The 22742-nt window shown below is 35.3% G+C and overlaps 1 protein-coding gene across 1 annotated transcript in view; it reads right to left on the bottom strand.

Annotated features, from left to right (window-relative positions):
- LOC117322444 overlaps window positions 1–22742 on the bottom strand; it is a 42291-nt gene that overhangs the window by 1787 nt on the left and 17762 nt on the right. The window contains exons 13-20 of the mRNA XM_033877365.1: window positions 22161–22399; window positions 16610–16740; window positions 16203–16306; window positions 15674–15859; window positions 7354–7580; window positions 7137–7196; window positions 6590–6750; window positions 302–438 (exon numbers count right to left, since the gene is read on the bottom strand). Of these exons, the coding sequence (XP_033733256.1) occupies window positions 302–438; window positions 6590–6750; window positions 7137–7196; window positions 7354–7580; window positions 15674–15859; window positions 16203–16306; window positions 16610–16740; window positions 22161–22399 (1245 nt within the window). The remainder of the gene's footprint in view (window positions 1–301; window positions 439–6589; window positions 6751–7136; window positions 7197–7353; window positions 7581–15673; window positions 15860–16202; window positions 16307–16609; window positions 16741–22160; window positions 22400–22742) is intronic.

Here is a 22742-nt window from a genome sequence, read left to right as displayed (position 1 = left end):
GTGTATAATTAGTTTACAAATAAAATGATATATATTTGATTCCTAATATTTTTACCGATACAAATTTTTTATGTCAGAATATGAAAAAATAATCAATTAACCATAACCTGTCGTGGATTTTCAAATCTGATTTATGAATCTCTTCTCATCAACTGATCTATTATGATTGATAATTCAGCCGAACATGATCCATCCTGATCCATATTCAAATAAATCACTTCTTATAATATAATCAACCTAAACCTCATTATTGTACGGAGAACAACATTTTATACCAGATCTCCAAATCATTTATCCTCACCAAATCTGTGTCTGTCATCATAGCATGCACGGTCTCCAATACAACACCATTGATGTCGGGACCAGCCACCATATTATCTAATATCTTGTTGAGTTCTGCTGAGCCGAGATATGTCCGGAGATCTATGGTATCAGTGTCTAAAACACAGAAATATTATATTACTTTTTTGTAAGGCTTACTCCCTATCAACACACTAATTATAGTTACAAAAAATTATTGGTGTTTTCACATTTAAGTGATTGTACTCTTGAATTGAAAATGAAAATAAGATACAGTCAAACCTGTCTATAAAGACCACCCAAAGGCAGACTAATTCATAGAATTTATATCCCCCGCTTTCGGGGTATATATCAGTCAAGGGGTCATGACACGGCCAAATATTGTCCGCGAAAAGTGGCAGACTTGGCTGAGCCATTTAGGCATTTAATATTGTTACCAAGTTTCAAGAAAACCTGATAATATTTGTAGCTGTTACAGCACAGAAACGAAGTGTGTCAGACAGACAGATGGACAAGACAGGCGTTAGACTGACTGACAAACCCAAATCAATATCCCACATTTCGGTGAAAGCAGGGGGATAAAAACTGTCACTACAGACAGAACTACAATAAATCACTTGTAATGGTATCTGTATAGTATGTTCAGTAAATGTGCATTACTTAAATGAACATTAATTGTCAGCTCTTTACAGGTTCAGTCAAAATGTTGCAATGGTTCGAGTAATAAGGATTTATTTCTTGAGATGAACAATACACTGAATCCTCTAAACTGTTTGTTTGATTTAACATATACAATCAAAATGTTAGGAAAAATCCAAACAAACCCATACTGAACAGTGAATTAACAACCCTGTACTGAACAGTGAATTAACAACCCTGTACTGAACAGTGAATTAACAACCCTGTACTGAACAGTGAATTAATAACCCAAACAGTGAATTAACAACCCTGTACGGAACAGTGAATTAACAACCCTGTACTGAACAGTGAATTAACAACCCTGTACTGAACAGTGAATTAACAACCCCGTACTGAACAGTGAATTAACAACCCTGTACTGAACAGTGAATTAACAACCCTGTACTGAACAGTGAATTAACAAACCTGTACTGAACAGTGAATTATAATTAACAACCCCGTACTGAACAGTGAATTAACAACCCTGTACTGAACAGTGAATTAACAACCCTATAATGAACAGTGAATTAACAACCCTGTACTGAACATTGAATTAACATCCCCGTATTGAACAGTGAATTAACCCTGTACTGTACAGTGAATTAACCTGTACTGTACAGTGAATTAACCCCGTACTGAACAGTGAATTAACAACCCTGTACTGAACAGTGAATTAACAACCCTGTACTGAACAGTGAATTAACAACCCTGTAACTGAACAGTGAATTAACAACCCTGTACTGTACAGTGAATTAACATCCCTGTACTGAACAGTGAATTAACAACCCTGTACTGAACAGTGAATTAACAACCCTGTAATGAACAGTGAATTAACAACCCTGTACTGAACAGTGAATTAACATCCCCGTACTGAACAGTGAATTAACCCCGTACTGAACAGTGAATTAACAACCCTGTACTGAACAGTGAATTAACCCTGTACTGAACAGTGAATTATAATTAACAACCCTGTACTGAACAGTGAATTAACAACCCTGTAATGAACAGTGAATTAACAACCCTGTACTGAACAGTGAATTAACATCCCCGTACTGAACAGTGAATTAACAACCCTGTACTGAACAGTGAATTAACAACCCCGTATTGAACAGTGCATTAACAACCCTGTACTGAACAGTGAATTAACAACCCCGTATTGAACAGTGAATTAACAACCCTGTACTGAACAGTGAATTAACAACCCTGTACTGTACAGTGAATTAACCCTGTACTGTACAGTGAATTAACCCTGTACTGAACAGTGAATTAACAACCCCATACTGAACAGTGAATTAACAAACCCGTACTGAATAGTGAATTAACGACCCTGTACTGAACAGTGAATTAACAACCCCGTACTGAACAGGGAATTAACAACCCCATACTGAACAGTGAATTAACAACCCTGTACTGAACAGTCAATTAACAACCCTGTACTGAACAGTGAATTAACAACCCCGTACTGAACAGTGAATTAACAACCCCGTACTGAACAGTGAACTAACAACCCTGTACTGAACAGTGAATTAACAACCCCGTACTGAACAGTGAACTAACAGACCTGTACTGAACAGTGAATTAACAACCCAAACAGTGAATTAACAACCCCGTACTGAACAGTGAATTATAATTAACAACCCTGTACTGAATAGTGAATTAACAGACCTGTACTGAACAGTGAATTAACAACCCGGTATTGAACAGTGAATTAACAACCCAAACTGAATTAACAACCCCTTACTGAACAGTGAATTAACAACCCTTTACTGAACAGTGAATTAACAACCCTGTACTGAACAGTGAATTAACAACCCTGTACTGAACAGTGAATTAACAACTCTGTACTGAACAGGGAATTAACCCAGTACTGTACAGTGAATTAACAACCCTGTACTGTACAGTGAATTAACCCTGTACTGAACAGTGAATTAACAACCCTGTACTGTACAGTGAATTAACAACCCCATACTGAACAGTGAATTAACAACCCTGTACTGAACAGTGAATTAACAACCCTGTACTGAACAGTGAATTAACAACCCTGTACTGAACAGTGAATTATAATTAACAACCCTGTACTGTACAGTGAATTAACAACCCTGTACTGTACAGTGAATTAACCCTGTACTGTACAGTGAATTAACAACCCTGTACTGAACAGTGAATTAACAACCCTGTACTGTACAGTGAATTAACAACCCTGTACTGTACAGTGAATTAACCCCGTACTGAACAGTGAATTAACAACCCTGTACTGAACAGTGAATTAACAAACCCGTACTGAACAGTGAATTAACAACCCCATACTGAACAGTGAATTAACAACCCCATACTGAACAGTGAATTAACCCCGTAACGAACAGTGAATTAACAACCCTGTACTGAATAGTGAATTAACCCCGTACTGAACAGTGAATTAACAACCCTGTACTGAACAGTGAATTAACAACCCCGTACTGAACAGTGAATTAACAACCCCGTACTGAACAGTGAATTATAATTAACAACCCTGTACTGAATAGTGAATTAACAGACCTGTACTGAACAGTGAATTAACAACCCGGTATTGAACAGTGAATTAACAACCCAAACTGAATTAACAACCCCTTACTGAACAGTGAATTAACAACCCTGTACTGAACAGTGAATTAACAACCCTGTACTGAACAGGGAATTAACAACCCTGTACTGAACAGGGAATTAACCCAGTACTGTACAGTGAATTAACAACTCTGTACTGTACAGTGAATTAACCCTGTACTGAACAGTGAATTAACAACCCTGTACTGTACAGTGAATTAACAACCCCATACTGAACAGTGAATTAACAACCCTGTACTGAACAGTGAATTAACAACCCTGTAATGAACAGTGAATTAACAACCCTGTACTGAACAGTGAATTATAATTAACAACCCTGTACTGTACAGTGAATTAACAACCCTGTACTGTACAGTGAATTAACCCTGTACTGTACAGTGAATTAACAACCCTGTACTGAACAGTGAATTAACAACCCTGTACTGTACAGTGAATTAACAACCCTGTACTGTACAGTGAATTAACCCCGTACTGAACAGTGAATTAACAAACCCGTACTGAACAGTGAATTAACAACCCCATACTGAACAGTGAATTAACCCCGTACTGAACAGTGAATTAACAACCCTGTACTGAACAGTGAATTAACAACCCCGTACTGAACAGTGAATTAACAACCCCGTACTGAACAGTGAACTAACAACCCTGTACTGAACAGTGAATTAACAACCCCGTACTGAACAGTGAACTAACAGACCTGTACTGAACAGTGAATTAACAACCCAAACAGTGAATTAACAACCCCGTACTGAACAGTGAATTATAATTAACAACCCTGTACTGAATAGTGAATTAACAGACCTGTACTGAACAGTGAATTAACAACCCGGTATTGAACAGTGAATTAACAACCCAAACTGAATTAACAACCCCTTACTGAACAGTGAATTAACAACCCTGTACTGAACAGTGAATTAACAACCCTGTACTGAACAGTGAATTAACAACCCTGTACTGAACAGTGAATTAACAACTCTGTACTGAACAGGGAATTAACCCAGTACTGTACAGTGAATTAACAACCCTGTACTGTACAGTGAATTAACCCTGTACTGAACAGTGAATTAACAACCCTGTACTGTACAGTGAATTAACAACCCCATACTGAACAGTGAATTAACAACCCTGTACTGAACAGTGAATTAACAACCCTGTACTGAACAGTGAATTAACAACCCTGTACTGAACAGTGAATTATAATTAACAACCCTGTACTGTACAGTGAATTAACAACCCTGTACTGTACAGTGAATTAACCCTGTACTGTACAGTGAATTAACCCTGTACTGTACAGTGAATTAACAACCCTGTACTGAACAGTGAATTAACAACCCTGTACTGTACAGTGAATTAACAACCCTGTACTGTACAGTGAATTAACCCCATACTGAACAGTGAATTAACAACCCTGTACTGAACAGTGAATTAACAAACCCGTACTGAACAGTGAATTAACAACCCCATACTGAACAGTGAATTAACAACCCCATACTGAACAGTGAATTAACCCCGTACCGAACAGTGAATTAACAACCCTGTACTGAATAGTGAATTAACCCCGTACTTAACAGTGAATTAACAACCCTGTACTGAACAGTGAATTAACAACCCCGTACTGAACAGTGAATTAACAACCCCGTACTGAACAGTGAACTAACAACCCTGTACTGAACAGTGAATTAACAACCCCGTACTGAACAGTGAACTAACAGACCTGTACTGAACAGTGAATTAACAACCCAAACAGTGAATTAACAACCCCGTACTGAACAGTGAATTATAATTAACAACCCTGTACTGAATAGTGAATTAACAGACCTGTACTGAACAGTGAATTAACAACCCGGTATTGAACAGTGAATTAACAACCCAAACTGAATTAACAACCCCTTACTGAACAGTGAATTAACAACCCTGTACTGAACAGTGAATTAACAACCCTGTACTGAACAGGGAATTAACAACCCTGTACTGAACAGGGAATTAACCCAGTACTGTACAGTGAATTAACAACCCTGTACTGTACAGTGAATTAACCCTGTACTGAACAGTGAATTAACAACCCTGTACTGTACAGTGAATTAACAACCCCATACTGAACAGTGAATTAACAACCCTGTACTGAACAGTGAATTAACAACCCTGTACTGAACAGTGAATTAACAACCCTGTACTGAACAGTGAATTATAATTAACAACCCTGTACTGTACAGTGAATTAACAACCCTGTACTGTACAGTGAATTAACCCTGTACTGTACAGTGAATTAACAACCCTGTACTGAACAGTGAATTAACAACCCTGTACTGTACAGTGAATTAACAACCCTGTACTGTACAGTGAATTAACCCCGTACTGAACAGTGAATTAACAAACCCGTACTGAACAGTGAATTAACAACCCCATACTGAACAGTGAATTAACCCCGTACTGAACAGTGAATTAACAACCCTGTACTGAACAGTGAATTAACAAACCCGTACTGAACAGTGAATTAACAACCCCATACTGAACAGTGAATTAACCCCGTACTGAACAGTGAATTAACAACCCCATACTGAACAGTGAATTAACAACCCCATACTGAACAGTGAATTAACCCCGTACCGAACAGTGAATTAACAACCCTGTACTGAATAGTGAATTAACCCCGTACTGAACAGTGAATTAACAACCCTGTACTGAATAGTGAATTAACCCCGTACTGAACAGTGAATTAACAACCCCGTACTGAACAGTGAATTAACAACCCTGTACTGAACAGTGAATTAACAACCCTGTACTGAACAGTGAAATAACCCCGTACTGAACAGTGAATTAACCCACGTACGGAACAGTGAATTAACGACCCTGTACTGAACAGTGAATTAACGACCCTGTACTGAACACATTCTGCATGCAATACTACAATTGTAAAGCATACATATTCTTTAGGAAAGTATTAACTCCTATATACATCCTGATTTCAAATAATGTCAAATTCTACATAGTATCAGTGACACAAACTCACTGTTGAAGTAGGTGAGATGTTTTATGATGAACTGAAGAGATGTGTGCATCTGGTTGGTATATACTGCCTGCATGGTCTGGACTTCCATCATCATGTCAGTCGAGTTCCCATCTAACATCATACCCAGTAACATGTTTACAATATCTGCTTGCTGCAACCCACTATAAGAAAACAACACACAAATGTATAAGATCAAAGTTTCCTTACATCCTTGTTATTTAAATAAAGTGTTGCCTGTCTGGCCACTTAATCAAAGTTTTCAATTTAGATTCAGATAACAGTTTGAAAATAGAGTCAATTTTTTACATGATTGACAATCACAGATAATGTGGTAACATGTGCTAATCAAAAGATACCAATCAGGGCATTCAGTTGACTCTTGAGATTAATAAATTTCAGAAGTTAAATCACCATTTCTCAGAAATGTGAAGGGTGTACTGGATTCCCTGTAAATGCAATTTTGTAGCTAAGAAAATCCATTAATGTCTAATATAAAAGGAAGAATTTCCTCCAACATTTTTTATCAATTTGCAGGTCGCTTAATTACCTGTTAAGGTCTCCCATGCCGGTTAAAGCCGATATCAATCCCTCCCAAGTCATGTTCATGCTTTAAAAGATACAAAATAACAAGAAATAGCATTTAATGTTATCAATTTTATATCAAATACATTTGAAGAAGTTTTTAGGCATTAACGTTAACATTATTATGAAACTTATGGTGATGTGACGGTACACGATCACCTTTTGGTAGTAATTATACATACCTTGACGGATCCATTCCCAACATACCAGTCATGTCAGGCAAACTGGACATCATCATATTGGCCATTGCTTCTTCAATCCGTGTAAAATTTATTGTCATCAACACATTCATAGCAGTATTTTCTCCATTAATAATTTTCTGCATTTTGACCATGTTGGAGGCCATTCCATCCCAATCAAATTGTTCTGGTACTCCAACTGTAGAATTTGGTTCAAAATACATAGTGACCTGAAAACAAGACATGATGCATAACGATTACTACATTGGCTATCAAGCAGTTGCATGAAATAAAATTTACCATCTTGTAGCCTTACTAACTGTATTTTTGCATTGTGGTCCTACTTGGATTTCTGTTATAGCTATAAACATGGTCTTTTTACACATTATATTTGTCAAAAAATGGGAGTAAATTGAAGCTGTGCATTTGATAGGCAATCAACAATTTGGGAAGTCTAGTTTGAGTGTCATAAATGAAGCAAAAGACATTTCAATTATTAACATTGAACACTCATTCATAGAAAGTATAATTACTATAATTTCAGAGATAAAACTAAAGCTTATGTTTTATTCTTAGTCCGAGTTTATTTGACACCAGACACCAGGAATCTGGGTCATTTCGCCCTGAATCCTGTTCACCCTAAACAAAAATGTTTGCATGGGTGAAACCTTTTTGTTTTTGCTTTCTTTTCATTCTAGTAGCTTTAATTTAAGTTGCAAATCAAATTTCATCAAAATCAATTATGTGTTACGATGTTTCAATTTGCTTTCTTGATATTAGTTTAATAGAAGAAGAAAAATGCACGGCCAGACCAGGGTTCAAACCTTGGAAATCTGAAGACAAGTTGGATGCCCTACCCATCTATAGTTCCCCTACATTAGGCTATATTTCCATTCACAGCTCTGGTGATACATGAACAAGTTCGTTCAGTTTCCCGGTGTAAATGTTAATCATATTGATATATTGAAAAGAAATTTCATTAAACCATCAAATGAAAATATTCAGAAAACATGCATAGAAACAAGTTTTTGGGGTAAAACATCATAAAACCATGTTCATTTCCATTATGTCCAGTAGCTGAGGGGACTAGGCTTTGTATGCACAGTCATTACTATCTATCAATAGCCCGTTTTCAACTGATAGTGCCAGCCATTGCACTCAGCAATACCCTTTAAGTTTGGTATGTTCAGTAACTTGTATAATATATACGGCCTACCACTTGGCGAAAAAAATTGGGGCGAACAGGATTTAGCGCAAAACGACCAGTCACCCGACATCAGACTTGGTGTCGGGTCCAGAGAAAACTATTGAATTCCAAGAGAGGACACAAGCTCTTTCAACGCATGTTCCTATTTCAAAGGACAAAAAAATCCCAAAAGAAATCCATGATAAGTCACCTTCTAGGTTAATTCTAACCAGATTTTTAAAACGCAGATAACCCTAGCTGGCATCAGAAATCTTCCGATGGTCAGAAACATGTTTCTGGTCTGTATGAAGATAATGATTAACTGAAGACATTCGGGAAAACAACCAACTTTGAATCAAAAACAGCTCTTCTGGTCTCCGGCTTCATGTTGTCGGTTTTAAACCCGATTTTTTATGGTGTTTGTTTTAAAAAAACGAAGTTTTCGCCCGCGAAAAAATGGCAAACACAAAATGACTGGAGAGTTCCGATATCCGGTGCATTCGATTTACACCAAACTCAGCGGTGTCAGTGGACCACACTCTGCCCACAGGGGTATGTCTAGTCTTTTATTTTAAAAAAATGACCAGAAACACCTATTTATTAATATAATGGTATTTCTGGCTATTTTTTTTTTATTATAAGACTAGACATGTCCCTGTGCTATGCCGTCATCATATCGGATTCATCTGATTCCCTGAACGCCTACATTTTGAAATAACACCCTACTGACCATGTTTATACAGTAATTATAGTCTGTTCTGGTGAAGTCACTTAAGTGTATGGGGACATCACCCAGCACCTAAGATTGAAGCTGTACATCTTTTATTCCTTAAAGGATTACTAAACGTGAAGAAAACAGTCAATAGCTCCATGGTGTATTTTGAGACTGGTAGATATAGTTTACATGTACAACGAAAAATAATGATCATGAAGTATTGATTAAAGTTGTTAAAGACAAATAATTGTATATTGAAGTCATGCTATGTGGCACTGCTAGAGCTCAATATTAAAAAGCCTAATTGTAAATTAAACTGGGTCTATGAGATAAAAGAGGATTTATGTAGACATGGCTTTAATTACGTTTGGATTGCTCAAAATGTTAACAATGAAAAACACTTTTTAGAATTGTATACGCAACGCTTGCATGACATATTTATACAAGATTTACATAGTTCCTTAATAATTCTTCTAAGTGTCAAATTTATAAATATCTTGCGAATGACTTTGAACTTCAATATTACCTGACGAAATCTCTTAATTCTAAAACTAAACAGATTTTAAGTAAATATCGTATGCAGGCACACTCTCTTCATATTGAGTCCGGACGCTATAATGCAGTTCCGAGAGGTGAGCGAATTTGCACTGTGTGTAACAACAATGATATTGAAGACGAAATGCATTTTATTTTATTATGTCCTGCGTATGTAGAATTAAGAATTAATTTTTTAAAGAAGTACTATTACAAACATCCTAGTGTATTCAAGCTAATAGAATTATTTTCATATAAAAATATTAAAACATTGCGTAATTTGGGTAAATATTTGGTGCGTGCAACATATCAAAGAAACAATCTAATGAATTTATGAACCTATGCGATATCGTCTATAGTGCTATATTGTACTTCATTATTTTAATGATATTAATGGTAATGAGTATTAATATTAATTTTGTACATGTATAAGGAATTATCCTCCGCCATCTTGGGACATTCTATTATTATGATTCTTGTATTATGTATTGATATATACCTATATGTTATATGACATTTGGTAAATAAAAAACTTGAAACTAAGTTATCTGTGTTTTACCTGTGTATGCTACCTGTAAATTTCATGGTATTTCTCATTAAAATCAAAGGTCAATATTCAATGAATAAATACTGCACAAAAATACAATATAGATATCTATTAGAATTAACTATGCACATGATAATTGTCAATACTTATTTAAACAATTTAATAATTATCAAATTAATAAATATCAGTAATTATCAAATTAGTATTTATTAATAATTCTGACCAGTGGTTAGAGGGAGACAACCGTTTAGAACCCCTACGACAACGACCAAGGATGACAAATCACTTAGAAGTCTGGCGCTGGAAACTCAAAAAGATTGTACATCATGCACATCCCACCATCTTCACCATTACACGGACATTCAAGGATATACAGGCTACTGATGGGATAAGTAGACGTCAACGTCGCGCTACTCGCCTTGTCCTTCAGAAACAGAGACTGGAGAACCAAACTATTGATATACATGTATTATCCTGTGCTTTATCACGTACATGTATGAATCAAAGACGTTGTCAACAATATGCGATTTTCGTGCACGTCTCCTCTCGACAAGGAACATTTGTCATTGGTTCAATGAGTTTTGCATTTATATCTTAATGTATTTTACTACAATGTGATAATATATTTGTAGATTTGTTCCAACCAGAGACTTGTATATCAGGTATATACGTCTCTGTTCCAACTGTGTACATTTATACATGTATTTGCATACCTGTTACAGTTTTCTGTGTATATTCGTTGATTTCAATTTTGTCCGCCGTCTAACATTATATTATATAAACATAATGTAAGATTCCAATAGTGTTATTCCTATCAAAATATATGATATTATATTAACATGTAATATTCTATGATTATAATAGTGATATTCCAAACTGCGTAACTTTAAATTAGCATACATGTACATGTCTAATGTCTATATATAATTAGGATTCTAATGGTGTTATTCCTATCAAAATGTGTCAATTTACATTAACGTATAAATATATACATGTAATATTGTAGTTAATTTATAATAAAGATTCTGATAACGTTGTTTTCAAATTATGAAAAGATATATTTACTTGCAGAATTCTAATGTTCTTACTTTTTGTATAACCTATCCATATCAATATGTGATTAATACTATACTATAGAATTGTTAAAATCTATATGCTAGTGTCTTGGTTTTCTTTAGTTGTCAAATGATTTCTACAGGTAAAATACAGGTAAAATATCTCGGGGTAAATACAGAACATGTATGAAACAGACTATAATTACCCTCCCTTTGATGTCTCTGCCTATTGTTCTAAATATGCAGGCGTTCGGGGAACACACCGGGCAAATGGCCATGGGGTGTTCATTAGTGTAGAGATTGTAATCAAATTGACATCTTTTTCCGAGATACAGTCTACCATCCTATCTACAATACTTTGTCGTCCCAGACCGCGTTTCCTATTGTGACAAGCTTGCTTTGTTTTGTAGTCTGAAGTGATAGACTACCTCTTATACCTATTGTTACGACACCGCCAGCATTGATTAAGAGGCATATCTATAAACAGGCAAATCTAGTCAATCAGTGATATTTTACAAACCTTTGCGCACGGTACCTACTAGACTATGGTGCAATTTAACAGAAGTAACTTGGTGAACTTTTAGTATGTATCATTGCAAACCATGGGACTTACTGTTGACATGTAATTTAATAAACTGTATGTAGATTTTAACAAAACATACGAACAATGCAAAGTTTCAGGGGGACACAATTAACTCATAGGTATCCACATATATTGAACAAAAAACTCACAAGTGTCTTAAGCACAAAACAAGATCATTGGTTTGACCAGATTTGACTTAATAATATGTATAAAAACTGTTTTTATTTTGACCTTGAAATGCAAATGGCGGTCGTGAATAAACACAAATATGGCATTTAAGGAGGCATTTCAAACATCAAAAAAGCTCCTATTAAATACTATAAAGAACTCTAGGTATGGCAAGAAGTCTATTTTTAGAAGAAAAAAATTCAACCGGTGAGTTTGAGGTAAAATATGTCTATTTCTATAAAAAGGTCACAAACTCGATCACCAGTTTAACAATTTGACTTAAAAAGGTCCTTCTTACTATGATCAGATGTCTTTAAAGTATGATATATGAGCATTTTTATTGACTGAAAAGCTTCCATTTATGCCGTATTTATGTAAAATTATTCACCATTTGCATTTCAAGGTCAATATAAAATAAGTGTTAATACATACACGAAGTCGAATTCGGTCAAACAAATGCTACTACCCTGTGTTATAGACACGTGTAAGCATGACAGCTGGGCTATTATTCAGGTTTAGTTATTTGTGTGACTTAGAATTACTCCTATAACTATATCTTGCCACAAAGTAACTCTATAGAAAAACTGACTTCCTATCGATATTGATATCTGGAATTTCATTCCAATCCCCTCCTACAATTATGTGACCTTGACAGAATTCTGATAAAAGAGATTTTAGTTTTTCGAAAAATGTATTTCTGTGGTGTCTATTGTTTTTACATAGATCTATATATTTACTAGTGTGAAAGTGATATAATTTATGTTTGTGTTGATCATTAAAATTCTGCCTTCTTTATCTGACCATGTATTTATGATATCATGGTTTAGAATATTCTTAATTATGATAGATACCCCATGGTACTATGGTGCAATTAAACAGAAATAACTTGATGAACTTTTCGTATGTATCATGGCAAACCGTAGGACTTGCTGTTGACATGTAATTTGTTAAGCTATTTGTAAATTTCAACAGGACATACGAAAAATGTATCATATCACAAAAGGATGGCATATAAGGAGGTATTTCAAACATCAAAAATGCTCTTATTATACTCTATATAGAACTCTAGACATGACAAGAAGACTGTTTTTAGAAAAAAATGTTCAACCGTTGAGTTTGAGGAAAATATGCCTATTTCTGCTCACAAACTCAGCAGTTTAACAATTTGACTTAAAAAGGTCTTTCTTACTCTGATCAGATGTCTTAAAAGTATGATGAAGGAGCATTTTTATTAATTCAAATGCCTCCCTATATGCCATATTTGTGTAATATTATTCAAAGCCGCCATTTGCATTGGTCATAGGTCAAAACAAAATAAGCGTTTATACGTAGATACAGTAAAATCCCCCTCTACCCTCTGTTATAGACATTTGTGAGCATAACAGTTTGGCTATTTTTCAGGTTTGGTCATTTGCGTGACTTACAATTATTCCATGCTACATCTTACCACAAAGTAACTGTAACGAGGAAACTGATAGTATCCACAGCAAATCATTGGTGTTTGTAACTACATGTCCAAACAAACATTTTGATTTATTACATGACTATTTTTGTGTAATTTTTTATATATTTATTCGTGTTTGAAATTCAGCATTACTTTGCTATATAGAAGACCCGAGTGCAATGGCTGACACCATTAGATGAAAACAGGTTATCCAGAAAACATGCATAGGAACGTTTTCATACTTAGTTATTCACTGACGTTAATAGAGGATAAACTAATGGGGAAATGTTGGCAAAAGGGAAATTTGTCATTTTCACTATAAGCTATTACATATTTTGCCGGTGTTCACGGGGGTGCAGTATTCTCGTTTCATGAAAGAAAGATTATTTTCTTAACGTCACGTGTGTTATACTGTACCTATGTATTTTGTCACCCTTTCGAGCTTTTTTTTTTTTTTTTTTTTAGAAAACTGTCGAGAAACATCACAAACCACATTCATTCATTTCGATGTCCACAAAATCCAAAACAGTCTAAGCTATATGAAGGTGCGCTCGTGCACGCATGCACGTGCTACAGGCATTTCATTCATTCCTAGAAAGCTTTGTCACATCAGCTACTGTTTTGGACATTGTGGACATTGTGGTTTTGTGATGTTGCTCGTCAGTTTTCTAAAAAGAAAAAGAAAAAAAACCCACACTTGATAGGTTGACATATTACATAAGAATAGGATAACACACGCGAAGGTAAGATAATAAATTATCTTTAATGAAACGAGAACACTGCACCCCGTGAACACCGACAAAGTATATGGTAAGTTTTACTGAAAACGACAAATTTAACTTTTGCCACACTCCTCATTATGTCATCGTTTATTGACGTCGGTTAATAACTATTTTTGTGTGAACATGTTTCTAAGCATGATTTCTAAATAACCTGTTTTCACCTGATGGTGTCGGCCATTGCACTCGGCAATACCCCTTAACTGGCATGTAAGGGGGAAATAAATTGTTTTATGGACCTAATAAAAAGACGCGAATTTTTGTTTATTGTAACAGGGTATACTCTGGGTCGTTGTACGAAACACTCCAAAAAAGTTATATCCTGTCCCAATGTTTATTTATGTCCGTAAAAATCCCTCTCAGACGAAGAGGGCTTGACTCCCGGAAAGAAAACCCGTAGATTGAGTAACAGATAATTAGTAAACGATGTAAGGTGAGCTGATCTATATACTGTACATACATGTACACCTCAGACCGTATCATACTGTATGTACATAAAATACACACAAAAAAAACGTTTAAAAATGTTTTGAGTGACCCCTCCTATGCCAAAAACATAATGGAATCTCTTTCCTACAGCAGCAGAACAATGCACAACACTAGAGAACTTCAAGGTACTCATATACCACATACAGCCTTTTAAGCCCTTAGCACACAATAAAACATACGCTTTATCTATATCCTGCACAACAAAAACACACTTTAAATAACTCCGTTTTTGCAGAAGAAGAAGACAAGAGGCCCATGGGGCCTGTATCGCTCACCTGGTTGGATTAGACCAAATGTCAAAATAATGTTCATGTTCATGTTCAATTCGTTTTATCTGTCAATCTCAAACAATGCCATATATGTTTATGGTGTGGGGATCCCAACTGCTTTAAAGAAATAACGAAGTCCAGACTCTCTAAGGGTCTGAAAGACATCAAGAATTGTTTTTAGAACATCCATTCGTAACTTTAATACTAGTAGTGATTTAAAAGAATTAATTATCCAAAGGATGTTTCTGACCAAATTGGGTTCAAATCCAATAACAACTTTATGACTAGTAGCGTTTTAAAGGAATTGCCTCAATTTCTCCTATTGGGCCCCGCCCCTCAGGCCCCTTGGGGGTCAGAGTCGCCATTTATGCAAAATCTGATCCCCTTCCGCCAAGGATGTTTCTGACCAAATTTGGTCAAAATCTAATAAGAACTGTTTGACTAGTAGCGATTTGAAGCAAATGTTGACGGACGACGGACGGACGACGGACGCCGCACCATGTCATAAGCTCTCCGGATCTTCGGTGCAGGTGAGTTACAAAAAAAACACATACTTGTTGGATCATGGACTCGAAGTCTAGCAAAGCCGCCATGCCGACAGAGATCTCGGTCCAGTTGATATTACACAAGGCCGTCTCCATCTCCACCACGGGAACCTTGTCCGGCATCCCCATCTTCTGTAGGATTTGCTGCTCACACATGACCTTCAATGGGTCTGGGGAACTCATTGCTTCTGTTAACTGAACCGAGAAATAAAAGTAATGGACATATCCACCGTCACAATACGTTACCAGCACAAATCTATACAAAATCTGAGACAACTATGATTACAGCACTGTGGACAATAATAATGTATATTGGTATTTTCACAATTTTATATTACATAGTTTATTAAATTGGTTCATTTCGAAATTAATGATTGTTCTTTAAATACCGAAATGAAAAAGTAGACTAACGAAATGAGGAAGTTCGCACAATAATTCTGATCTCGACTGGTAAGAGTTGGTCGAGGGTGTGTAATTGGTTGCCTTAGCTGTCCTGTTGTTTTATCTATGATATGTAAACAATAAGTTACTTAAATACCATTAGAGTAGAATTCGGATTCATCATGGTGGTCATTATTTCCGGCATGTACTCAATGACATATTTCATCAGCTTTCCTGTATCACTGGACGGATCCATCATTTCTGTTAAAAGTAAGATAGGTATCGATGAGATAACGTAACCTAGACTCCTGTTTAGAGAAGAGGCAACGAAAGGAGTGATCCAAGTGATTCACATGTTCTGCCAAGAAAGCACATAGAACAGCAATAAATCTCCACTGATATGGGACATAGAAAGTTTTAAATCCACAGTATAATCAGCTTCTTGGCCTGCCATAAAATTCTGACAGAGATTCTGGCAGAGCCGTTCAGTTTATTTAAATATGCCAATGATTTTAATCAGACTTGTTCAGAAACAATTATAAATGATGCCAACGGCATACGCACCTTCCATGAATTCCATTTGTTGTATCGCGGAGTCCATTTGTGCATACATATTATAGAACATTGGTCCAAACACGGGCCACAGGGGTGTTTTCTCCATCATAGGGCCCATCATGGTAACCATAGGCACCAAACTGTAAGCATACAAGGATCGTACAGATTAAGTAGGAAATAACCAGATCAGTTCTCCTCTGTTATAGATACCGTTTTATGTACGAAATAACCAGATCAGTTCTCATCTATCATGAGATACCGTTTTATGTACGAAATAACCAGATTAGTCCTCATCTGTTATAGATACTGTTTTATGTACGAAATAACCAGATTAGTCCTCATCTGTTATAGATACCGTTTTATGTACAAAATAACCAGATCAGTTCTCCTCTGTTATAGATACCGTTTTATGTACGAAATAACCAGATCAGTTCTCCTCTGTTATAGATACCGTTTTATGTACAAAATAACCAGATCAGTTCTCTGTTATAGATACCGTTTTATGTACGAAATAACCAGATTAGTCCTCATCTGTTAAAGATACCGTTTTATGTACGAAATAACCAGATCAGTTCTCCTCTGTTATAGATACCGTTTTATGTACGAAATAACCAGATCAGTTCTCTGTTATAGATACCGTTTTATGTACGAAATAACCAGATTAGTCCTCATCTGTTATAGATACCGTTTTATGTACGAAATAACCAGATCAGTTCTCCTCTGTTATAGATACCGTTTTATGTACGAAATAACCAGATCAGTTCTCCTCTGTTATAGATACCGTTTTATGTACAAAATAACCAGATCAGTTCTCTGTTATAGATACCGTTTTATGTACGAAATAACCAGATGAGTTCTCCTCTGCTATAGATACCGTTTTATGTACGAAATAACCAGATGAGTTCTCCTCTGTTATAGATACTGTTTTATGTACGAAATAACCAGATCAGTTCTCTGTTATAGATACCGTTTTATGTACGAAATAATCAGATTAGTTCTCATCTATCATAGATACCGTTTTATGTACGAAATAACCAGATCAGTTCTCTGTTATGATACCGTTTTATGTACGAAATAACCAGATCAGTTCTCATCTGTTATAGATACCGTTTTATGTACGAAATAACCAGATCAGTTCTCTGTTATAGATACCGTTTTATGTACGAAATAACCAGATGAGTTCTCCTCTGCTATAGATACCGTTTTATGTACGAAATAACCAGATCAGTTCTCTGTTATAGATACCGTTTTATGTACGAAATAACCAGATCAGTTCTCCTCTGCTATAGATACCGTTTTATGTACGAAATAACCAGATCAGTTCTCTGTTATAGATACCATTTTATGTACGAAATAACCAGATCAGTTATCATCTATCATAGATACCGTTTTATGTACGAAATAACCAGATTAGTTCTCCTCCGTTATAGATACCGTTTTATGTACGAAATAACCAGATCAGTTCTCATCTGTTATTGATACCGTTTTATGTACGAAATAACCAGATCAGTTCTCTGTTATAGATACTGTTTTATGTACGAAATAACCAGATTAGTCCTCATCTGTTATAGATACCGTTTTATGTACGAAATAACCAGATCAGTTCTCATCTGTCATATATACCGTTTTATGTACGAAATAACCAGATCAGTTCTCATCTGTTATAGATACCGTTTTATGTACGAAATAACCAGATCAGTTCTCATCTGTTATAGATACCGTTTTATGTACGAAATAACCAGATTAGTCCTCATCTGTTATAGATACCGTTGATATGTACGAAATAACCAGATCAGTTCTCCTCCGTTATAGATACCGTTTTATGTACGAAATAACCAGATCAGTTCTCCTCTGTTATAGATACCGTTTTATGTACGAAATAACCAGATCAGTTCTCATCTGTTATAGATACCGTTTTATGTACGAAATAACCAGATTAGTTCTCCTCTGTTATAGATACCGTTTTATGTACGAAATAACCAGATCAGTTCTTCATACATACCGTTTTATGTACGAAATAACCAGATTAGTCCTCTGTTATAGATACCGTTTTATGTACGAAATAACCAGATCAGTTCTTCATACATACCGTTTTATGTACGAAATAACCAGATCAGTTCTCATCTGTTATAGATACCGTTTTATGTACGAAATAACCAGATTAGTTCTCCTCTGTTATAGATACCGTTTTATGTACGAAATAACCAGATCAGTTCTTCATACATACCGTTTTATGTACGAAATAACCAGATTAGTCCTCATCTGTTATAGATACCGTTTTATGTACGAAATAACCAGATTAGTTCTCATCTGTTATTGATACCGTTTTATGTACGAAATAACCAGATCAGTTCTCTGTTATAGATACTGTTTTATGTACGAAATAACCAGATCGGTTCTCTGTTATAGATACCGTTTTATGTACGAAATAACCAGATCAGTTCTCATCTGTTATAGATACCGTTTTATGTACGAAATAACCAGATCAGTTCTCTGTTATAGATACTGTTTTATGTACGAAATAACCAGATCGGTTCTCTGTTATAGATACTGTTTTATGTACGAAATAACAAGATCAGTTCTCATCTGTTATAGATACTGTTTTATGTACGAAATAACAAGATCAGTTCTCATCTGTTATAGATACCGTTTTATGTATGAAATAACCAGATCAGTTCTCCTCCGTTATAGATACCGTTTTATGTACGAAATAACCAGATCAGTTCTCCTCTGTTATAGATACCGTTTTATGTACGAAATAACCAGATGAGTTCTCCTCTGCTATAGATACCGTTTTATGTACGAAATAACCAGATCGGTTCTCCTCTGTTATATATACCGTTTTATGTATGAAATAACCAGATTAGTTCTCATCTGTTATAGATACCGTTTTATGTACGAAATAACCAGATTAGTCCTCTGTTATAGATACCGTTTTATGTACGAAATAACCAGATCAGTTCTTATCTGTTATATACAAAAATGTATACCGTTTTATGTACGAAATAACAAGATCAGTTCTCATCTGTTATAGATACCGTTTTATGTACGAAATAACAAGATCAGTTCTCATCTGTTATATATACCGTTTTATGTACGAAATAACCAGATTAGTCCTCATCTGTTATAGATACCGTTTTATGTATGAAATAACCAGATCAGTTCTCTGTTATAGATACCGTTTTATGTACGAAATAACCAGATCAGTTCTCATCTGTTATATATACCTTTCTATGTCACAGACTAGAAGATTATAATAGAGATCGGTCTTCTTTCAGTCCTTTACTGGAGCGTATTTCGTGAAGTAGACGACTAACGCCAAAATCTGCAGCATCTTCTCAGGAGACTTTATTCACAGAAGAGCTTACCATGATAGGTAAAGAGTCTTTCAGTTTCACCTCCATAGCTTAAATAAGACGATCATGCTATAGGGAACAACCAACCAATTGAAAAAATATATTTTTGAAACAGCCCCTATGTATAGAACGTTGAGCCAAGGATAAAATGTCTGGCAGCCACTGATTGGCCAGTATGTTATGAAGTGAGAAAATAGACATGTAGCCTGATAGGTAACTATCAATAAGAAATGTTGATATAAATTTCTTAAGTCCGATTGTTTTTTTCCCCAAAAGTTCACGTAATAATAGTAAACAGGTAAACATTTAAGATGTTTGAGAATTTTTACTGCGAAATTCACCTATTTTCAAAATGGCTACCCTGGAGAAAATTTGAGCTGAAGGACCCAACTTTTTTTTTTGATTAGGTGTTATATCAGACCCTAAACTTTTGTTATAAACCATAATCGTCATATTCAATTCAAGAATTTGAATGAAATAATCCAAAACGTTAACACTAAGGTCTATGGGAAAACAATTGGTTGGTTGGTCTCTACAGGCTAAATGTAGAAACCCATAGATATCAAGTATTGACCGCAGAAATACATTGTTCGTCCTGTGTAATCTACAGGATGTGGAAAGTTAATTTCACTTTATTCCTAGACGACCAGATTTTGACGAATGACGCATGTCTCTTATAGTGTCGTCTCTCCCGCTGTGTCAATATCATAAAACTTGTTGAAAACTGTAGACATGCATAAAAATATTTTAGTGCAGTAGGCTGTACTGATACATGTATGACTAAGGTTTGGTTGGTCCGTAAGTCTTATACTTTGTCAGAGACCTACGTAAATGCATAACCTTAACTCTGATCTGGTTCTCCAGATAGGTTTTTATCACAAAAACTACATAAATCTATGAAATGCCTTTAGTGCGGTAGGCTCTACTACCCATGCTACATCTATGATTGAGGTTTGTTTAGAGCTTTGTCAGAAACAGTGTTAAACGTAAAACCTTAACATTGTTGACGCCGCCGCCGGAAAAGCAACGCCTATGTGCCGTCTTTTCGACATCCGCCGTGTGTATGTATAAGCATGCCATTTTGAAATCGTACATAACATTATATCACTCCTAGACCTCTAATGGATGTATAAACCAAATTAGAAGGGTGTGGACTAACAAGCTTTGCAAAAACTGACCCCGAAATCTTTAAAGTGGGTTTTGGTGCCAAAAAAGTCAAGTCCACAAAATGGAAATGCGAAAAAAACGTATTTTGTTCTGCATGATTGTGCTATAGCATCACTTTTACTTCTTTAATGAATGTTTAAGTTTCGTTGGATTCTCCTGTGTGTTAAAAGTTATGTTAAAGGTTGATTCTACTGTATGTTATAATTTATTGTTTAAGTTTCGTTTAATTCTTCTTTATGTTATAATTTATTGTTTAAGTTTCGTTTGATTCTTCTTTATGTTATAATTTATTGTTTAAGTTTCGTTTGATCCTACTGTATGTTATAATTTATTGTTTAAGTTTCGTTTAATTCTTCTTTATGTTATAATTTATTGTTAAAGTTTCGTTTAATTCTTCTTTGTTATAATTTATTGTTTAAGTTTCGTTTAATTCTACTGTATGTTATAATTTATTGTTTAAGTTTCGTTTAATTCTTCTTTATGTTATAATTTATTGTTAAAGTTTCGTTTAATTCTTCTTTATGTTATAATTTATTGTTTAAGTTTCGTTTGATTCTTCTTTATGTTATAATTTATTGTTAAAGTTTCGTTTGATTCTTCTTTGTTATAATTTATTGTTTAAGTTTCGTTTGATCCTACTGTATGTTATAATTTATTGTTTAAGTTTCGTTTGATCCTACTGTATGTTATAATTTATTGTTTAAGTTTCGTTTAATTCTTCTTTATGCTATAATTTATTGTTTAAGTTTCGTTTGACTCTACTGTATGCTATAATTTATTGTTAAAGGAGAGGGTGTGCAGGGAAGAGGGGATAGGTGAAAGTGCAGTGAAAGTTTCGTTTAATTCTACTATATGTTATAAGTATTGCTCTATTATGATGATATTGATCCAGAGGACGGCGTTATACGTACATCATAACGAGTTATATTTACAAACAATACACAGGTGCGATAGTTGTTTGTTGATGGGGACGAAATATGAAACCATGTAATTAGAATTTGAACTTAATTAACGAAAGAACAGGACATGTAACCCACACGTTGTTTGCTATCGCCTCTCCTACAGTACTCTGGATCCTCGCCCAGTCATCAGCCATGAAAGGCATGTCCAATTCCACGCTGTACTGTTCCCATATGTAGGTCGGGGTCCCCAGAGCTGAAAACCGTGTCGATAGATTCACCATGACTGGGTAAAGCTCCGTCATAGTCAGGCGTGCCCCCGCAGTACAGTTGTATCCTCCTAAGCCCATGTCAAGCTTCATAAAGGCATCGGCCATCTTAAATAACAATTAGAAAAGATTCAGTGTGCTGGTTTGTAACAAGCCAAATGGATGACAGTCATTATTGGTCACACATTCTCGGCCCTATTTACAAATGAAAGCGGAAACAACAACATCAATTCTTTTTAGGTTTTGTGTGTTAAATTTTCATTCTTTTGCACCTTGTGCCGCCTTAATTCTCCATAACACTGTTTCACCCCGTCATTGTGACAGTCTCCTATTTTAAAAACACAAATATATAGAAATGAAATCATGATAGAACTATTTCATCAATCATTTAAAATTGAGCGCGTGTTATTCAACAAAGAAATACTATCCAAAACAAAGCAAAACTTGAGCC

This window comes from Pecten maximus, chromosome 1, assembly GCF_902652985.1.
Source record: "Pecten maximus chromosome 1, xPecMax1.1, whole genome shotgun sequence".
Lineage (NCBI taxonomy): Eukaryota > Metazoa > Mollusca > Bivalvia > Pectinida > Pectinidae > Pecten > Pecten maximus.
The sequence above is the reverse complement of the archived record's forward strand: the minus strand, read 5'-3'. Positions and strand labels throughout refer to the sequence as shown.